Source organism: Taudactylus pleione, unplaced genomic scaffold (assembly GCF_031769625.1).
Source record: "Taudactylus pleione unplaced genomic scaffold, aTauple2 ptg000366l, whole genome shotgun sequence".
NCBI classification, from domain to species: Eukaryota; Metazoa; Chordata; class Amphibia; order Anura; family Myobatrachidae; genus Taudactylus; species Taudactylus pleione.
The window spans coordinates 6,647,151-6,669,400 of record NW_028284767.1 but is presented as its reverse complement, the minus strand read 5'-3'; the positions used below and the strand labels follow the sequence as shown (position 1 = coordinate 6,669,400).

At 42.4% G+C, this 22,250-nt stretch overlaps 1 protein-coding gene across 1 annotated transcript; it reads left to right on the top strand.

The window, feature by feature from the left end:
- The first annotated feature begins 15,716 nt into the window (after positions 1–15,716).
- On the top strand, positions 15,717–22,042 carry LOC148508452 (urotensin-2 receptor-like). The gene is made up of 2 exons (XM_088444484.1): positions 15,717–16,862; positions 21,845–22,042. Exon 1 carries the CDS (start codon positions 15,725–15,727, stop codon positions 16,853–16,855), a length of 1,131 nt encoding a protein of 376 aa, XP_088300610.1. The 5' UTR covers positions 15,717–15,724; the 3' UTR covers positions 16,856–16,862; positions 21,845–22,042.
- The last annotated feature ends 208 nt before the right edge of the window (positions 22,043–22,250 follow it).

Below are 22,250 nucleotides of genomic sequence, written 5' to 3'. Positions count from 1 at the left end.
AAAATGCATCTAATTCGTAATGCGATGCGACAAGGACGCAGCAGGAGACTGTGTTGATTAATTTGATATGACACTTGTATCTGGATATGGTTACATTATTCTTCTCCACCAGCCAGTTTTAAAGCACACACAGGTCCATTTGGCCCTACACTGGCTGGTGCCTCTAGTTCTCCAACACATTTTTCACTGCTCTCATCTGTACAGCTATAATGAAGGACAAACCCTACGCAGGTGCGTTATTTATTCCTCGCTTATGTGCTACTACATTCTGACTCTCTGCAGACCATGTACAGGGTGCATCACACCCAGCCTGCTGCGTATTTTTATACCTGTATCTATATGTGTGACTGTTATCAAGCCTGCATGAGCAGGGACCCCCTTCCCAGGTATTGAGGAAAAGAGCTTAGAAGGTGGGGTGCTGGGACTGGAAAGGGGAGCAACATCAGACTGGGGTGATGGGACTGTGAGGGGAAGGGACAGCAGACTGGGATCCGGGGTACTTGGTGGGGAAAGGACAGCAGACTGGGAGCAGAGGTACTGGGAGGGGGAGGACAGCAGACTGGAAGCCGGGGTACTGGGAGGGGAAAGGACAGCAGACTGGGAGCAGGGGTACTTGGTGGGGAAAGGACAGCAGACTGGGAGCAGAGGTACTGGGAGGGGAAGGACAGCAGACTGGGAGCCGGGGTACTGGGAGGGGAAAGGACAGCAGACTGGGAGATGGGGTACTGGGAGGGGAAAGGACAGCAGACTGGGAGCAGGGGTACTTGGTGGGGAAAGGACAGCAGACTGGGAGCAGGGATTCTGGGACTAGGAAGGAAAAGAATTGCAGACTAGGGGTGCTGGGACTGGTAGCAGGGGTGCTGGGTTTGAGAGGGGCGAGAGGACAGACTTGGAGAATGTTGGGAAAATTACTATATGCTTGAATGTTAAAGGCAAAGCAATTGTCACAATCGTGAAGATGTACCATTTGTGCCTAGACTATTAACTAATCTAATTGTGAGGATACAGAGTCCAATTTGCAGGGGGTGTGTGCATTGTGTAAACCAAAGAGGGACTGTAATTACTGCATAAACCCGGTACCAACTATATACCCTAGAGCAGGGATGGGGAACCTTTTTTCTGCCGAGGGCTATTTTGATATGTATAACATTATACACGGGCCCGGTGCAGGCCACGCCCCTCCATATGATGTCACAATGGGGCGGGGCCACAATCGCGGGTGATTACAGCAATGCCCGTAGTATCCTGAGGAAGCTCCGGGGAGCTGTAAGGGCAGCTGTGTATCCTAAGGACGCTCCAGGCGGTACTGCTGTATTGGTTCTGGCTGCAGTGTGCCATTCTAGGAACCCTGCAAGCCAGATAAGGCTAGCAGGAAAAAGCTCTGAAGGCCAGACCAAATTATTCCGAGGGCCTTATACGGCCCCTGGGTAGACGGTTCCCCATCCCTGCCCTAGAGACACAGTCACAGTGGATTGCCATGCAGTGTTAGCTAATTAATCCAACCAATGGAGTGGTGGTACAGAAGGTTAGGACACCTAGGGTAGGACAACAATCAGTAGCTTCAAAATGGCATGGCGACTGGGAGTCAGTGCACCTTTCCCAAGTTTGTATCCAGAGCACAAGCGCTACAAACACAGTCCAGCAGCCACAAGTTAATAGGTTGCGGACTCCAGCATCCTATCCCTGCTGCGCAATACTCTGCTAATAGGGTATACTTACCGGATTGCTGGCGCATGAGATCGCCCCGCCAGAACTGACAGTCTGCTGAGACTCAGAAGAAGACGCTGGAGATGCCACTGCTGCAGGGCAGTGGCGTAGCTAGGGTCTTCGGAGCCCAGGGCAAGTTTCAGATTGGCGCCCCCCCCCCCCCCCCCCACTACACAGTTAAATATGTCTTGCGCGCTGAAGTCGCGTGGCAAAAATATGGGCGTGGTCACCAACCAGAAGGGGCGTGGCTACTGAAAATGGGGCGTGCCAACATGACACGCCACCCATTTTTTGTCACATTCCTTTACATTCCATATGCTAGATAGATTTGAGTGCGCTGATCACATAGATAGTATATCCTGATTATGACAGGCTGCTCCTACAGCAGGATCTGCACCTGCTAATATGATAAACAAGAGAAAAGGTGTGTATGGAGCGCTAGTCAAGATCAGGTGACCACGATGTGTAAATTGTATTTATTAAAACTGTTATAACAAATTAGAACGCGCACACAGGATACAATAAATGATAAGTATCAAATCACAATAACAGAAAAAACGTGGGTAAAGAGCATCTGAGAACACCTGGAGATGTAATACGGAACTGCTATGAAAGTCCCTCTCCTAAGACGGAGCTTAAGACGGAGTCTCTGCTACCTTGTATTTATCCGTATTACATCCCCAGGTGTTCTCAGATGCTCTTTACCCACGTTTTTTCTGTTATTGTGATTTGATACTTATCACTTATTGTATCCTGTGTGCACGTTCTCATTTTTTATGAGTCTTAATAAATACAATTTACACATCGTGGTCACCTGATCCTCACTAGCGCTCCATACACACCTTTTTTCACATTCCATATGCACCTTACCTTTGCAGTAGTTTCTCACAATGTGGAACCTCTGAAGAAGTGTATCTTCCCTGGAACGATGGCGTCTTCAGTCGGTATTCACTATTCATGTAGGTCACCTCGTCCGGAAGATGCCTGTTTGTGTGTTAAAAAAGTAATCATAAAACAGCGGTTCAACCAGACTCGTTCCCCCTGTGTAACTTCCTTCCCCTGCGTCTCTCAGCCACACCATCATCTCACTGCATCCTCTCTTAGCCACACCGTCATCTCCCTCCCTGTGTCATCTCTTCTTAGCTACACCATTGCCTCCCCCTGCGTCGTCTCTCAGCACACCATCACCGCCCTCCCTGCATTGTCTCTCAGTCAGGCGATCAGCTCCACCCTGCATCGTCTCTGTCACACCATCATCTTCCCCTGCATTGTCTCTCAACACAGATACACACACACACTGACACACATATATATATATATAATTATATATATATATATATATATATATACACAGACATATATATACACACTGACATATACACATACACACACTGACATATACAGTACACACACTGACATATATATATATACATACACATACACACACTGACATATACACACTGACACATACACATACACACTCTGACATATACACATACACACACTGACATATACACATACACACACTGACACATATAGACATGCACACTGACATATACAGTTCACTGACACATATATACATACACACACTGACATATACAGTACACTGACACATATATACATACACACACTGACATATACAGTACACTGACACATATACAGTACACTGACATATACAGTACACTGACATATATATACATGCACACACTGACATATACAGTACACTGACACATATATACATGCACACACTGACATATACAGTACACTGACACATATATACATACACACACTGACATATACAGTACACTGACACATATACAGTACACTGACATATACAGTACACTGACATATATATACATGCACAAACTGACATATACAGTACACTGACACATATATACATGCACACACTGACATATACAGTACACTGACACATATACAGTACACTGACATATACAGTACACTGACATATACAGTACACTGACATATATATACATGCACAAACTGACATATACAGTACACTGACACATATATACATGCACACATTGACATATACAGTACACTGACACATATATACATGCACACACTGACATATACAGTACACTGACATATATATACTTGCACACTGACAGCCTACACAGACACACTTATCTCTTTCACACAAATGCAGCCAAGAGCCCCCTCCCCACACATAACACACACCAACCTCTACACCCCCCCCTGCCCCCCACACACATAACACACACCAACCTCCCCCCTCCCCCCATTACCCACCTGCAGTCAGCAGAGAGGGCTTGGGACGGAAGAATCACTCCTCTCCTGGTACCCGGAGTCAGACGGCAGCTCGTTTCAGGCAGGTCAGGGAACAGGAAGAGCTCTCTCACTGTCTCATCAACAAGACTGCCTGTGAGGGGCTGCGCGCTTCCACTGCAGCTCCCCCTAGAGGCAGCCCAATTAGCAGCAGGCACAGCACACTGACCTGCTCGTTAGTCAATACAATGATGGCGGGAGGGGGAAGGCCGGGTGTGCGTGTGGGTATGATGCCCTGCCGGCGCCCCCTCTGCTGGGCTTGCCAGGGCGCCCAGGGCACATGCCCCCGCTCGACCCCCCCTAGTTACGCCACTGCTGCTGGGACCAGGTAAGTGACTGCTAGGTCACCAGGGAGGTTAGGTCGACATTCTATCATGTCAACATGTCATTCGTGTAGATTTGAGCCATGCATGTCGACATTCCGCCCATGTCAACATGACTAATGCCGACCTAACATACCACACCCGTCCAAATAGGAGCTCCCAGTTAGTAGCCTGGTACCACAGTGTCCTGCAATCAGTAAACCATCAGAGTCTGACTGATTTGACTGTATACAGGAGTTGTTGCACATGCCCAGTAGCTGCAGCTTTTCTTACTCAGGGCCGTATTCAATTAGTAGCGAAAAGCCGAGATCTGCGAAAACGTATTGCCGATTGCGACTTTTCACCTGTCGGAAACGTATCTCTGTATTTAATTCCAACTGCTTTTCGTGTACGCGGAAAGTCAATGCAATGTAATAGGCGAAAAAGATTTGCCTCTGAATAGCAGGAAAAGTGCAAACATTTTATTTTGGGGAGCAAAGGTGGGGAAAACACTCAGAACACTTGGGACAGCCCCTCAAAGGACAACTGAGTAAAAAAAGTCCAGTAAAAACCTAAGAACCCCCAAAAGTACTTTGAATTCGGGGGCAAAAAGCACAAAGTGGGGGGACAAGTTCGCAACTAGCAAAATAAGGTTCTGGTGGTGCTCTAAGAAGGGGTCAAGTGTTTTTGGAATTGCAGGTGCTTGTATGAGGGAGGAATTTCAAAAATTTTTAAAAACTTTAGAGACATTGAAAGATGCTTGCACCCATTTTCAAGTACCCCAAATTTGTCAGGACTACTTATTTTCTCAAAAAAATACTGCTTTATGCAATTCTTCACTACTTCTGTAAAGACACTAATTAGTGGCAATTGTGTGAAGTTAGTACCCCAAACAGTTTTATTAGGGCTAACCGGGCACTACTACATTGATCCCCAATGTTTCTGCAGCTTATTGGGGGGTTCAGGCTGATTTCCCCGAATCTGACAGCACTTTTTGCCTGTTCTGAGTTCGCGTGTTGCCGTTTTTGCATCTTTTGGAATTGAATAGGGCAAATAGCGGGTACGCGCACGATTAGATTCCGCGATATAGGCTAAAAGACGAGCATGTGAAACTTTATCGCGTACGCGAAACTAAGTGTGTTGTGTGTGTGGATCCAAGTGCTCAATCAGTGCACCGAACTAGAGCATGGCCGCTGAGAATGGCCACGGGCCCGTGTACTGAGAAGGGCATAGCTAAAGCCAGCGGGACTGCAAAGAGGGACACTGCTATACGCTATCAGCCTGTCAGCACTTCTCCATGAAATCCTATGACATGATCGGGACTAACTGATCATTCTGGGTAGGCACTTGTAAAGTAAGTGCAAATACGTAAGGATCGAGTTTGCAGTTTGTTGTTTTCTGAAGACGAAGGATGCCTACATGGACCCAAGAGGAGGCCACCCTTGGGTCTGATGATTAAGATTTATTTTTTTTAGAAAATACTAAAACATACGATGAGCGAGTACTGTCTTTATATAAATATTTTCTTTATAGGTGAATTACAGGTGCCAGCAGGCCCTTAATGTCCGGGCATGCTTGTTACTTATTTCTTTTTTGGGGGGGGGGCAGTTTTTTCTCTTTTCTTTAATTAACTATTTATTCTGGGGTGTTTTTTACACATAGCTAAGTGCTTTTAGCCCTCCCACAAAGGCGGAGCTGCTCTTCAGGGACAAATAGGAAGTAGAATTGGAATTGTGTGTGTGTGTGTGTGTGGTGTGTGTGTGTCATTGATATGATTTACAAATCACCATGCGATGGTAGCAGTGAGAGTAGGTACTTGGACATGCTGAATAGGGCAAAGGAACAGATTAACTTCCTATGTTAATCAATACGTATAGAAGGTGATTCCAGACACCTATTACCTCTTCTGCTCTTGACTATGGATTGGAGTAGGATTGTGTAATACTGTTGGTAGCACTGTACATACTGTGATATGTTACAGACTACAGATTACAGGTGATAATTGCCAGGACTTTGAGGGGACGTAATGTCTTTCCCCAACATACACATTCACATCCAAAATCCGGAAACATTTTGCACAGTGTCTGTTGGTACGAACATAAAAGAGTGGTACAGTATGAGGTGTATGCGCATTTACAACTGTAAAACTACATTTTCCCAGCTTGTGATTGCTCCCATTGACCTTTTTACATACAGCATGGATAGTTAATGTACTTAGCTTTGGTTGTATTTCCTATGAGACAAAATTAGTTTTTCAGAACCTGTAATTATCTTCCATTCAGAACACCTATCTACCTAGATCTATCTATATTATCTATAGGCTTACCTAATATGTCTATCATAGTCCTACTTCTCACAATATTTTGCTTATTATATTTTTGGTATATATTTAGGTAAAGGACAGCCAGATCTTTATTAGTATCAATCTTTCCATATAATAATGACATACAGATGTATCCGGCTATATCTTTGCTTATAGCGTGCCACATAGGCTCTAATTCGTGGCATGAGTGGTAAGGCGCAGTGAGACTTGACAACATCCACATCATGCAATACACAGCCTCACCACTGGGTGGTCAGTGCTCCAGTGTAAGTGGTGAATAATACAGCAGTGGATGGATACAGTATGGCACTACAGAATACAATAGAACAGTAAGACCTGACAGGCGGACCAATCACGTAATGTACAGTACTGCAGAGTGTAAACGGTGACCTTAATACTGTATACAGTACTGTTATAATTCTGCACGGCAGGCTATTTTCGGCAGTGATGTGCGGCACTCACACAGTGATGGCATGCCCCAGAAAGTTGTAGCAGTGCCAACATTGCCGCAAGTGTGCAGCATAAAATGCACAGTCAGTTTGTAACCCAGAGACACCTCTTTCTGGGCTGAGACTTGTAGTTCAGTGATGGTTTTATATACCGCTGCTCAAGTCCCACTACTCATTTTCTAAGGCATGTCATCACTGTGTGAGCGCTACACACCACTTTCTACAGTGCTGCAGTGACCGGCACTTACTGATGTATACCGATTAGTGACATGTTGTCCAAGCTCCTAGGTGCACAGCAGTGTTGACATTGCCGCAAGTGTGCGGCATAAAACGCACAATCAGTTTATAATCCAGAGACTCCTCTTTCTGGGCTGAGACTTGTAGTTCAGTGATGGTTTTATACAGTGCCCTTCAAACTCATCTGTTCATTTCTAAGACATGTTATCACTGTGCGAGTGCCGCAGATCACTGCAGAACACGGACTGGCACTGACTTTTCTAAAATGAGGTGTTATCCTGCTGATACCTGTATCTAGCATAATATACTGTAATAATGATGGCAGAACACATTTATAAATTCTTTATCAAAGTGTACTCAGGACTCACACACCAAATTATTAAATCCTTTCTTACACACTCAATTACAGCTCTCGATCCATGACAACTACAGTATAGCGTACCTAATGACAGGTTCAGTCAGCCTATCAGCGGCTTTACTACAGACATTGCATTGTCTTTTTTTTATGCATGCGCAGTGCAGTTTACGAAAAGCGACATCTGGTGTAGAGAAAATTGTATTACACCCTCCGGCGTTTCCTGCGCTTCAGTAAGTTACGGTGTGACTCAATACACCACAGCAAAGCGCGACTAGCAGGGCACGCTACATGGCAGGACACATCTCTATGAACCTCAATAGTCTCTAGTTTTCTTAAACTCAATATACACACACATAACATGTCATTTTTCCTCCCCCTTCTCTATGCAATACTGTTAATGACATTTCCATACATCCTGTGTAAAAGTATACTATATAGAAGTTATGCTGGAGCCATCCCTTTTATTTCTTGTTTCACATTGAAATAGTTAATAGGACTCGGTCAGAAAAATTCACTGTTAGTGACATTCCTGTATACGCGCCTGTTTTCTAATAATTGTCTATGGAACTACCTACATCCTAATAGTACATTTAATTCAATCTCTGAAGCCATATTCAACAGGAAACATTTCAGTTGTGCTCATATCATACTCTAGAACAGGCCTGGCCAACCTGTGGTTCCAGCTGTAGTGAAACTACAAGTTCCAGCATGCCCTGCCACAGTATTAGCATTTCATAATATCAAAACTGTGGCAGGGCTGGCTGGGACTTGTAGTCTCACAACCGTTGGAGAGCCACAGGTTGGCCAGGCCTGCTCTAGAATGTCACATAGGTTGTCTGACATGTTCTGCTCTTTTACATCACATACTGTAGATTGTCTGACAAGTTCTCTTCTTGTATGTCACAAGTTCTACTCTTCTATATGTTGTAAGCCTTTGTGCAGGTAACCTTTTTTGAGTTTGGGACCTAAGTGAATATGAAAATAAGCCACTCCTAAACAGAAGAGTAGACTTGTGGGTAATGCACTTTACGTTGCAGCATTTCCAGTTAATTCTTTGATCACTGAGTTTTAAAAGCACAATGCAGGCATGTGCTAACACTACACAATCATACTGCAATGCAAGGGACTCAAATGCAGAGGAGCCCTGGTGGGTCACTGTCTTGTTGGGTCCGCACAGAGGCCAGGTGGTTTCTTTTTCATTTTTGTTCTTACAACATAATTGTTATTTTGCAACTGCGGGGGGAGGATGAGGGGGTGTTAGCAGGTAAGAGGTTTAGAGGTAAGTTTGGGGGGCTTCCTTGGGTGTCCAGAGGCATCAGGACCGGCCCTGACATAAAATGACAGGAGGGGATGGGGTGGCAGCCTATAAAGTTCTGCTTAAATCTGCCCCTGCCCACCTGCAGTGCTGTGCAACATGGATTCACCAAGTTGCCAATTGCTCTGTGTTTGCCTTTTCTCCTAACTCCACACAAGACCCTCTATCTCCAGGTTGTGATCTATTGGACATGGAGGAACTCTAGTCCACATTAGGGTTACCTCAAAACATGATGCTTCCCCAAATGTCTTACAATTTGCTAGCTGAGGTGGTTTAAATACATAACAAAAAACACAGGTGGAGAGCAAAAGATTGGATGTTATATACGTGATCAAAAGCAAATATGGCTATATAAAATACATTGTATATATAAAAGGCCAATAAAATATAAATTAGGAGCAAAGCAATGTACCTTGCACAAGGCAAACTAGATACATGGTTTAAAGCACAAAGAAGACAGCGTGGATATAAACAGCAGCTGAGAGAGGACATTATTAGTGAGCTAGGATGGAGGACTTAGAAAAGAAGTTTGACATACCAATATTAGCAGGGTGCATGGAATGTTAACATATGAGGATTCACATATAAGCCACAAAAAGAAAGAGGAAAACCTGACAGATGATGCCAGTAATGTTTCACAGTGGCTCATTAGGTCCATGGACATACAATGTGAAGGACCAAGTAATTCACTATGGAAAGAAGAAAAAAATATTGTAATATATATATATAATCGAAGTGAACATGTTCAAATTGAATGAGTAGACTTCATTTGCAATGGACTTGAGCTACTCAGTGCCACATAGAGCGTAAGAATATCTCAGCCAACACGACTGGGAGTTTTTTCATTAACCTGTCTGTCCAAGAAGACTTTCTTTTTTTTCCAGGAGAATAGAGCATTGGAAAATGAACAGTAAGTTCTTTCTGCCTCTCCCTTTGGCTGGCGGGTGCACTGTGGGCACGCCAATGTACAAACAGAATACACTTTGGCGCTGAATAGTTTTTATCACCACTTGCTTGGGGACATCAGAACTGGTGAGTTATTGTTACGTTTCTTATCTGCAAGATTATTATCGTTTTGGAGCATTTATCAGATCAGAATATAGTGCTTTTGACAGCATTTAATTATTAAATAAATTAAGTTTTCTAATGTAACATATATGTAAAATATGACTTTCAAATTTGTGAAATAGAGACAAAAGTAATATGAAAGTAAATATCTTAAAAATGAGTATCTACATATTGTACACATATTTAATAAACACGCAGAAGGAAAATGTAGTATTAATATGTTTTGCATATTGGTTCTTTTATTTTGTCTTTAATGAAACCTGGTATATGAATCAAGCTGGTGTTGTTCAAAGTGAATAAATCAATTTTATCGCATGTATGTGTAGTAGCTATGCATTGGTTTTTTTTGGTAGATATCTAGATATATATATATATAATATATATATACATATCTATGTAAGTAGAAATCAGGACGGCACTCACTAGTCCTATTAATACCTAAAAACGGTCCTTTGTATAGAACGTTTTAAGGTGTTAACGAGACTACTGAGTGCATTCCTGATTTCTACTTACATAGAGTGACTGCTACACTCTGGAATGGCTCCGTAGCAAGTATATATATTACCCCGAATGTGAGTGCCGGGTTCACATGGATGAATATATATATATATATGTATATATGTATATATATATTTAATATATATATATATATATATATATATATATTACCACATAGAATACAGAATGTCTCAAATTAAAGTTTATTGCAAAGGAATTAAGTAAAAGATAAAAAAAAAGCCTGTTTGTAAATGATGTGATAATTTATTGAATAGTTTGGATCTAAATCTAAATTCCCAGTGACGGTAGAAACATATGTACTTGTAACAATTTTGTTAAACAGGAAGCTCTGCACAAATATAGCTTGTAGTGAAATAAAGGGTTTTGTTTGCTATTTCCAACCCAAATTAAACACCATAAATTAATATTATTAAATACAGGTTGAGTCTCCCATATCCAAAATGCTTGGGACCAGGGCTATTTTGGATATCTGTATTTTGGAATATTTGCATACCATAATGAATTATCTTGGGAATGGGACCTAAATCTAAACACAAAATGTATTTATGTTTTATATACACCTTATACACAAAGCATGAAGGTCATTTTATACAATATTTTTAATAATTTTGTGCATCAAAACAAGTTTGTGTACATACATGAAATTCAGTTATGTTTCATAATATACACCTTATACACAAAGCCTGAAGGTTAGTTTACTATATTTTTTTAATAATTGTGTGCCATAAACATAGTTTGTGTACATTGAACCATCAAAAAGGTTTCACTATCTCAGTCATGCTAAAAATATTCCATATATTGGAATATTTGGATACGGGAGACTTAACCTGTAGTAACAACTGTTAGAATGTAAAGTAAAATAAAAAATGTCTTGAACCATAGGAGCTCATTCAGACCCGTTCACTATGCTGCACTCTCTCGCAGTCCTCAGGGGGCGGATATGCAAATTCCGTGATCGCACAACCAGGCTTAAGGATGCCCTCTATGTTTTAGAGAGCGACGGCAGAGTGATTGCACGCCGGTGTAATGATGCCCACTTTTCTTTCTTACCACACGTCATCTCCAGGAAGTGTATGATTAATCACTAACATCGAGAGCCATCGGAGCTGCTTGCAGCCCTTGAGGTAGCCCCTACCCCACCGCAAGCACTGCGATCACTGCAGGCTGAAATAGAACCAGGTGACGTGTACAATGACGCTTCCATGCTAATTATGCACACCCAAAGAACGTCATTTTGACTCTCAGACTCGCCTGCGTTCGTTCATCCACTCCCCATTTTCCTGGACCTTCCCCTGTTACCCACAAATGGCAACATCTGTCACTCAAAGTAGCGCTCAGTCTTTGTGCTACGAGTGCACGATTCCCGATCGCAGTGACTGGTTCGCGCACGCACACGCGCACTGCACTTATACGCATGTGCAGTTTGCAACAATCGCCCGGCTGCGAGAGAGCGCAGCATTGCAAACGGGTCTGATTGAGCTCCTTAGTCCATACAACTATGTAATAATAAGATAATTTCAAACTTGCAGTAAGTAGGTAACCCACACAGGGGGATGTAGTTATGAGACCACCGGCCGCATGGTCTCATAACTACACCCACCGGGAGGGTTAGGTTTAGGGTGCTTGAAGGGGGGGTTAGGTTTAGGCACCCATGGGGGGGAGGTTAGGGTTAAGCACTAGGGAGGGAGGTTAGGGTTAGGCACCCCTAAAGGAGGGTTAGTGATAGGTAAAATTCTTGCCCTGTCGGGATCTCCTCCGTCGGGCATCAACTGTCGGAATTTGAACAGCCGCCGGCATTTCAATCCCATTCCGTTTATTTCTCTATTTTTTTTACTACAATACTTAAATAAATTTTTCTGTGCTTGTTCTTGACTTAAATAATAATAAAAATAATATACAATTTCTTGGGACATTTTTCTAAAAAGTATTTTTCAGGTAAATGGTTATCAGCTATCAAAGGTGTAAGACTACCAGAAGCTTGGTAGTAGTGTTAGTGATTACAGGAAGTCAGTTAGACCTTATGGCAGAAATCACATCATTACCCCCTATGCACTCTCTTATTTATTAATTTGTGTATTGTGTGTGTGTGTTGTTGGTTTTTATGTTACAAAGAGTATATTTGACTCTTTCTAACTCCTGAGACATTGTGCACTGGCTGCTGATATTACTGTATGTCACATTCTGGAAACAATGTTCTCATCTTGAAATTAAATGTAATAACAATATAGCAGAGTTTGATAAGCCGCCTATCTCTTTATATCGCCACACACTCTTATTGGCAAGAGTTTACCCTGCAGGATCTCGAGATTTATCAGCCAATGCATCAGACTGACATTTTTGGGCTTAGTAGCCCTTTAAACATGGTATCACTGATTCGTGAGCCATTACGCTATAGGGGCAGATTCAGAGTTGGATGCAAGTCGGCAACAATTACATCCTCGGTGGTTAAATAGCCAACCATCACCATCAGCTTAGACATTGCCAGAGATGTTTCCATGTACGTACACCTTGGTGTAGCCCATGGTTGTGTTTACATGCCTTCATTAAATTCAGCCTATGTGCAAACTCCCCATTGCCACCCAGCCTCACCCATTTAGCTGCAAGTGGAAATGTGGCCGAATGGCGTATGATTTGGAATTGCCCTTAGCTATGTACACTCAGCTGTCAAGCATATTTGGTGCTAAATTATGTAAGGTTCATCTTACAAAATTGTCTTTCCCCCAATTCTGCATCAGTCCCATAATATCCTATAGTATCCTGTATGCTGCAATGTAAAGTTATGTCTGTATTCACTAAAATGCCAAAAGCTCCTGTGTGTGGGATTGAAATGCCGGCGGCTGTTCACCTGCTGGTACAAATCCCGACAGTGGATGCCCGACGGAGGAGATCCCGTCAGGGTAAGTATTTTACCTATCCCTCCCCCCCCAACCCTCCTTTAGGGTGCCTAACCTTAACCTCCCTCCCTAGTGCCTAACCCTAACCTCCCCCCCATGGGTGCCGAAGCCTAACCCCCCCTTCCCGCACCCTTAACCTAACCCTCCTGGGGGGGGTGGCAACCCTTACCTCCCCCTAGTGCTTAATCCTAACTGCCCCTTCCCCTAGCCTAACCCTAACATTCCCCGGGAGTTGCCTAACCCTAAACCTAACCCCCCCCCATCCCCGGGCTAAGTGTAATACTTACCCGTCGCGGATTATCGGGATGGCAGGGGTCGGTGTTCTGGCGTCGGGATTAACATAGGCGTCGGTATTTATGTTAAATCTCTTACCGGAATTCTGCAGTACTTCATTGTAGCCATAGATATTCCTACAGCAATTGACCCCCCCCATAGCACATCCCCATTACTGTATTCTTGATGGTCCTGTGGCATTATATCTCAGCCACATGTGCCCATTGTAGCATTACCCCTCAACCCCTCAGTGTCTATGTCACCATTGTTGAATTAACCCCAGTGGAAGATACCCCTGTCGCATAGCCTCACCCTGCTCTCTCCCCCCCCCCACCCGTGGCAATAGACCCCCAGTGGCACCCGCACATGAAGTTTGAGTAAACCAGTTAGTTTGGTGTGCAGTTTGTATACCGTGCAATTTACTAAAGGCAAAACCGCACATCAAATTGCATGAAACAAAACTGAAACATCTCACACCACATTTGCAGTTTGGAGATCTTGCTGGGATAGAATTTGTTAAACTACATCTCAATCCTGGACAAACAGGTGGCCATTAGTCCAATATAAAGTGTCTGTAACAGACAACACTATCTGTGCAGTTTCAGCTATCGTGCTAGTCACATAGGGAGACATTAAAATGGCAGGCAATAATAAATACTTATGGTGTCATTATTTATTTATCATATGGGACATTATAACTACTGTATATTCATCACATGAACCATTATACGTGTATTTATGATAGGGACCATATGACTATATTACGAGGTCATTCTTTTTATTTCACATATGGGAAAAATATTTACTTAAATGCCGTCACTTCTTGTGCTCACTTGTGGCATTAATTTGCATCCATATAATGCTGATGCCACTGACCGCATGCAATAATATTCATGGGTTGTTTGTTAGTGCATGCTGGTAATTGTAGTTCCACAAGAGTTGCACTATAGTTGGACAGTTTTACTGTAGTACTAAAGGCCATGGGTGCCAGTATGGGGCCAGTGCTGGTTTATATTTGGCCAGTACTCTAGGTGCACGAAGCCCCCATGAGGACTCAGCATGATGTTGAGTAGGCTGGACTGTAAGGGAATGTCAGGGAATGTCAGGGAATGTAAGGGAAAAACCAGACATTTCACAACCGATTTTACCATTTAGTTTGGAATAAACTGCATACAGCATAAGTGTTTGCAAACTGACGGACATTGGATATGATTTGAGCTTTCACACTCCAGACTGAAGGATGAAAGCTCCCCTGATTTGTGGTGTTTTATTAGCCGTATACTAACCTGCTGCTTAATATATTATCCTATAAGGTTTCATACCCTCTGGAATATTTTAAATAGCTTAAAAATGCATTTACAATGTATGTATGGTGCACTACTAGTTAAAGGTCTGTCCGGTTCCTCGTTTGAATGCATTGGAAAGCCTATAAACACTTGTAAAAACATATACAGTATCAAACAATAAAGGAACACATTTGCAGTTGTTACTGAATGCATTTGTACAACACCAATGTAGAATTTGGTATAGTTATGTGGACTAAAAAATACACAGAATTATTAAGTATTATGGTACTCACAGACAGACTGTAATGTGTTGTATTCGGTGCATTGTAGAAGAACATTTTGTTTCCTTGTCTAGACAATGCTATTAATTGTCAGCTCGGTGCCACTGCATTTGAAATATGGAGACTTTGAACCTTACAATTTATTTATTTGTTTGTTGTTTACTTGGTCAACTAACTGATATGTCTTTCAAGGTCACTATAAAGAAAAGAAGAATACGAATTCTGACATTGATTCCATTTGATAAAGCAATAGAACAACTCTCCTGGAATTTAATTTAGGACAATTCTTTTTATGCTTTGACAACACTGAGTGTATTCATTTATAATCACCATATGATCTTCTGTATGGGTTCTAACTTTTTCCATTACTACTTGAACCACATTATTTTTGAATAATACGATAAGATGGAGCTGTTTGATCACAGCAACATGGCTTATCAGCTGAAAAATATTTCAAGCAATAACACCAACCATGGAACCCTCTTTCCCAACTCTATGGATGACCTTATTGGCACCTCTGTCATTGGCATCCTACTATCTTTAATGTTTGTTGCTGGAGTGGTTGGTAACTTTTATACCCTAGTGGTAATGTGTATCTCCATGACAACGTTCACCTCAATGTACATCCACATAGTGAATTTGGCGTTGGCCGATCTTCTGTATCTTTCAACTATCCCATTTATTGTGCACAATAGCTTTGTAAAGGACTGGTACTTTGGAGAAATTGGCTGTCGGGTTCTTCTGAGTCTGGACCTTCTGACAATGCATGCCAGCATCTTCATCTTAACCATTATGAGCACAGAGAGGTATATTGCTGTGACAAAGCCTTTTGATACAGTCAGAAGGTCCAGGAGCTACCGTAAAAGCCTGGCATGTGGAGTCTGGTTTTTCTCCTTCCTTCTGACACTACCCATGATGCTGATGATCCATCAGGAAGAAAGGACATTGGACAATGGGAGCATAAGGAAATTGTGTACTCCCATATGGAGTGATGAGCAATATAAGGTCTATCTTACAGTGCTGTTCACTACCAGTATCCTTGCTCCAGGTGTTATTATTGGCTATTTGTACTCCAGACTGGCTAGAGCCTACTGGATCTCACAAACTAAAAGCCTACTGAACAAAGAACTACAAAGATCTCCAAAACACAAAGTCATACTGATGATCTTCATTATTGTGCTTGCATTTTGGGCCTGCTTTCTCCCATTCTGGCTCTGGCAGTTAGCTCCCCTCTATAGCCAAGATGAGCTGAGAGTATCTGTTCAGACTGAGATTTATGTTAACAATCTGGTGACATGTCTGACTTATGGCAATAGCTGCATCAATCCCTTCCTGTACACTTTACTCACCCGCAACTACAAGGAGTATCTACGTAACAGGCAGAGGGGCGGACTCGGATCTCTTAGTATCAAGAGTGGACCCGGATGTCAAGATAACCCTGCAAAAAGGTCACTGTTGGGCCGGAGCCAGCAGTGCACAGAGACTATTACAGTAAGCAATGCCAGGGTGGCAGTGATGGCACCGAAGCCAGTGTAAACATAAGGTAGGTATTTTCCACACTGTATTGTTCCTATTGTTATTATAATAGATTATAACAAATAAGGATGAATTTATTTACTTGTACTGTACAAATATTGGGACCAGCTGTTTTTTCACCTCAACATAAAAGAGACAGCTTCCACTTTTACAGGTCCTTTTAGGCATTGCACTATTTCCTCTTTACAGCGGGGCTATTGCTGAGTAGGTTGTAAGAGCTGTGTACATGCACAACACAAAGGCTTAGCCCAGCAGGGACCTCGCTACCGAGGGATGGTCGTATTAAAAGTTCCACCTGCTACATAAATATAAGCAGTAAACACGTACATATTGATGATACATAAAAATCTATAAGAAGCAATGCTGCCGCCCCCTAGACTCTGCGCCCTGGATGGTGGCACTGTTTGCCCGCACGTATTTACAGCCCAGGTTATGCTTTCTCATTTTTTTATTCGTGATTCGTTGCTATACACACATGGCTATATGTGTCCAGTATAGAAATAACAATCTCCTGGTTTATAATGTCAGGTATATTACACTGCTGGTACTCTAGTATCTGTGACAGCACCAATTCACCTGGGAAACTTACAGTAACTCGGAAACATACATTTTAAATGACAGCACTGTCTCTGAAAAAATAATTGGTCCATCAGGGGGAGGTTTCTTGGTACTCAAACCCCCCCTGCATGCGCCACTGATGATGCTGACACTTGCAGCAGTATTGAACCACTTCTGATTGACTGCTTGCATATTGACCCCTCTAGCTTATAGTACTCAATTATTTATCATCACTGCTATATCATATATTATATATATCAGCCCGGATTTGTCAGTTTTTTATAAATGTTATCAGCCTGTCTCCACCACTCCTCCTTCTTTCTCTCCATCTCTCTCTTTCCCTGACATTTTCTGTCCAGGTCACTCCCCCTCCCCTGTTCTCTTTTCCCTACCCCAATACATACTTCACACCTCTCCTCCCTCCCATTACTTATTTGTCATTTCCATTTTGGGATACTGCTGGAAAGACGATTCCCATATAATTTGTAAAACAATAAACAGATGTGGTGTGATTGTATTTCATTCCATTTTATATGGAATTGTGAGTTTTGCATTTATTAATAGCAATGTGAGAACCCTATTCACTCTTGTGTATTTGACATCTTCATAACATTATGATATTGTGTACAAATAGGGTAATGCAACATGTGCAGTGGCTATTATCAGTGTCAGGCTCAATCCAGGTATACTATGTAGACAAAAGTGATTGGACACCCCCAGTTTCAGCTGATTTGGCATGGGGTCACTAGCTGTAATGCATGGTCACATTAACTCTGAGAAGTATAGAGATGTTCTTGATAACTCTCCCTACATTGTGGCAGTACTACGGAAAAAATGAATGTTTTTATCAGGGCGACAATGCCACCTGTCATGTTTCCATGGCAATGTTGGACTAGTATACAGATAATTTGGTAACCCAGATGGACTAGCCAGCTCCAGATCTTAACCCTATTGAGAACCTATGGGACGAATTGGAGCAACGGGTGTGTTCAAGGCCGGCGCTTCCATTAGGCAGCTTCCTTAAGGCGCTGGGACCTGAGAGGCGACCCGCTGAGGCTGCCTTGGAGAGGGGGCATAGTCTTGCCTCTCCCGGAAGCCACTCCTGCTGGCTAAGAGACCAGATGAAACCTGCTTACTGAGACAAACTGCTGCAGCTGGGTCCAGTACAGGTGATGTCACTGTGTCACCGGTTGGCCCACTGTAGCAGCAGCTTCGATACAACTTCTGTTGAATTTCCCCATTCTTTTTGGCTGCTAGTACTTGCGCCCCTCCTCCCATCCTGTGCTGATCCCCAAGCCACAGACATTACAGCCTGATGGCCTCTCTGCCGGGGGAGCTCTCCACACTATTCGGTGGAACACAGGTTCCTCTTTGAGGACATCACTGTCTCAGAGGTAAGTAGGCTAGGGGAATATACAAGTGAAGGGGGTGCAATTTGTAACTAGAAGCATATATGTGTGTACGTGTGTATGTATGTATATATATATATATAGTATATAGACAGATACTGTATATCTATATATATATATCTATATATAGGTATATCTATATTTATTCATGTGTATACATATTTATATGTGTATATATATTTATATTTAAAAAAAACAAAACCAATATAAGGTTTGTATTATTATAAAACCTCCTGGCTTTAAATAGCACTTCAATCAAGACTGTAATAGTTTGTAAATAAAGTCTCGAGATCAATCTGTTCTGGATAGATGATATGATGAATAAGATTATTTTCCTGTGGCTGGAAAAGGTCGCTTCAATATTCTTTGTGGGTAAAATGGAAATCAGGTAAAAGCCCCTTCGAACAATCAATCCTTCCCTTGGATTGTGCTGTAATAGACCCTCGCACCAGAAAATCACCCAGACAAATAAGGCCCAAGGGCCACCATTAATATTTAAAAAAATATTTATTCCAGATAAAAACAATAAGTTGAAATAAATATTAAACCAGCTTACATAAAATGATTTCGCAAAGGATGAAATAATTAAACCATAGTTAGGTTCTAACATCCACAGCCACACTTTTTGGTTAACTGTTTGCAGCAGTAAACCTCGAAATTTCCAGTGATAAAATAACCCAACGCGTTTCGTCCTTAATGTCACGACTAGGGTTTCTAGGCATGGCGGTCAGCGAGTGATACCTGTGAGGACGCTATGGCGAGGGGCATCTGGCAGTGGTGCTGGTGTCTGGCGGGGAGCATTGGCGGTGCATGGTCCTGTACGGGCATGTTGTCATTCTGGGCTGGTTAGGTCTGGCGGTGTTTCTGTTCTGCCCTGGCATGGGTGCCGCCATCTTGCCTCTGGCCATGTGATCTAGTCGCCCTATCATGGTGTGTCATGTGCTCTCTCTCTGGCCTGTCACGGTAGATCACTGGGTATTTAAGGGAGTTCAGAGCTCCCTTTCATTGCCAGTGCAACGTGTTTCTCAGCAGAAGCTGAGAGAGAGTTCCTGTGCTCATTCACCTGTCGTTGGAATCCTGCCTGGCCTGCTTCACCTTGCCTGCTCCAAACCCCACTGGATACTCCTGCCTCCTCCATTTACCTTTCCCTAGCCTGAGTACCTGAGTCTCCTGTACTCTGCACCTAGCCTCCACTTGCATTCCACTGGATCCTGTTTTCCTCAGCCTGCACTACACTTCAGCCTCACAAAAGCTGGAATACTGGACTGTCTCCTGTCTGTCACTACCTGGACTTTTTCCCATTGCCTCACTACAGTTGCACCTCATTATTTCCCGGACTTTTAAGTTGCCATTCCCATGTCTACTAAACCACTCATTAAAAGTTCCATGTTTTCTTTTAAACCTGCTTCAGTGTCTGCTCCTATTACCACCCCCGGGTCCACAACAAAACCAGAACCTCACACTTAAAAGGACTTCATCAGGGGTTTATCTTAAAGAACAAAAGAAATGGGTGCATAACTAAAGGTGCGAGAAAGATGTCATAGCAACATAGATCCATTTAGATGCTTAGTTAGAAATTATTCTTATACATACCGAAACTTATATTTTTGATATATATAATCTCAGTTTGTTACCAAACAAAATTCCACACTATTAAGATGTGTTGTGGAAAACTCAGTCTGCGACCAGGTATTATTTCAAACGACCTAAAAAGTTACAATTGCATAACACAGAAATCTTATTAGAAACCTCCTTTTTATGAGAATGTAAGAAACAATCTCCTATAAAATCTATTTCTCACTTATTAAAGAAAAAATTCTCTTTAGGATGATAATCCAATTCCTTTAAAATTGAAACATTCATACCTATATAATTTTATCTTCCAAAGGAATTACTAGAACGTCATTCATAGTCATACACTACAGCCTGCCTAGGTGTACCCGCAAATGATGCACATAGTTGTTTTTTACATATATTTTTCTGGGAGAGGGTGTTTCTCAATTTGGCAGTGGCGGCTGCGGAACTTCTAAAATGCCACCCCCACACTTTCACCAGAGGGGCTAAAAAGTAGGTTCTGGAGGGGGGAAATCAGCAGGCAGGAGTTTTGCCTAGAAGCTTTGCACCGGCCCTGGGTGCATTCTAGGCTGATTTGACCTTCTTCAGTGTCACAGTTGGTCACTGTACTTAAGGCGGAATGGCAAAGCATGCCGCATGCTGGTGTCCAGGGACTTGTGCACAGTTTACCAAGAAGGGTGCCTGCAGTAATCACTACACGTTGTTTACCTACAAAGTACTGACTAGTGGCGGCTCCAGGAATGGGGCTGCAGCGCAGTCCAAAATTCAAATAGGGGAACCACACCGACTGCCATTTCAAATGCTGCCAAACATAGATGGCTGGCACTCATTGGCAGCTGGTGTGGCTCCCCTATTTTAATTTTGGACTGCGCTTCAGCCCCACCCCTGGAGCTGCCACTAGTATTGACGTCAATAGAATCTCGTTGATCTATTTGCTGTCATTGTCCAATCACTTTTGTCTTCATAGTGTACTATTGTCAGGCACAAGCTACACCTGATATAGAGATACTGCCGTCTTGCAGTTGGACATACAGTATCTGGAGCTATATGTGCGACTCAACATATAGTATACATGTAAATATGCTAAAGGCATGAAACTGGGCATATTATACCTAGATTTCTTTAAGTATTTTGCCTCTATTTATATAAACTTGCATCTTAGGCTTTGATGTAAACTAAATGGCATAATTCCTATTACAGATGTTAGTATATTACTGCTCTACACATGAAATAACATTTTATTCACGTTTTGGGAATGAAAGAAATGCTGCATTTAGACAGAAGGCATGAAAACCAAATACATATATTCTCTTGTGTATAACATAGAGCCTGTCCATACAAAAAAACATGTTTTGAAATATGTATTTTAAGGCATAATTTAGTTATAATTCACTATTGTGTTACTTTATTGCGTTGCCCACTAATGATTCCTTTTTCCTACTTTTAGGTCCGACATGATCATAAACAATTCAAGCTCTGGAATTTGTCGGGAACTGGCTCTTTCACTTCCAGGGAGTCAGATGATCTTTGCATAACCTACCAGCAGGGACAAAGAACACTGTACACATTTAACGACCCTTCATAAAACCGGGTTTTAGACAAGATAAAATAAAAAGAAAGATTTGTGTGTTTTAAGGTCATCAGATGGTTACTACTTGGCTGGTCTAGTTGATATTTTCCTGTTTTATATAAATGAGCCTGGCATATATTTATGTCATGTACAGGGTAATCATGTCTATTTATATATGGTAGGATTCTCAAGGAGTGCAGGATTATGGGACCTATTGGTCTTGGCACGAATCCGCTTGTTGGTGAAGACGGAAGATTGAGAAATATAAATACAACAATGCAGA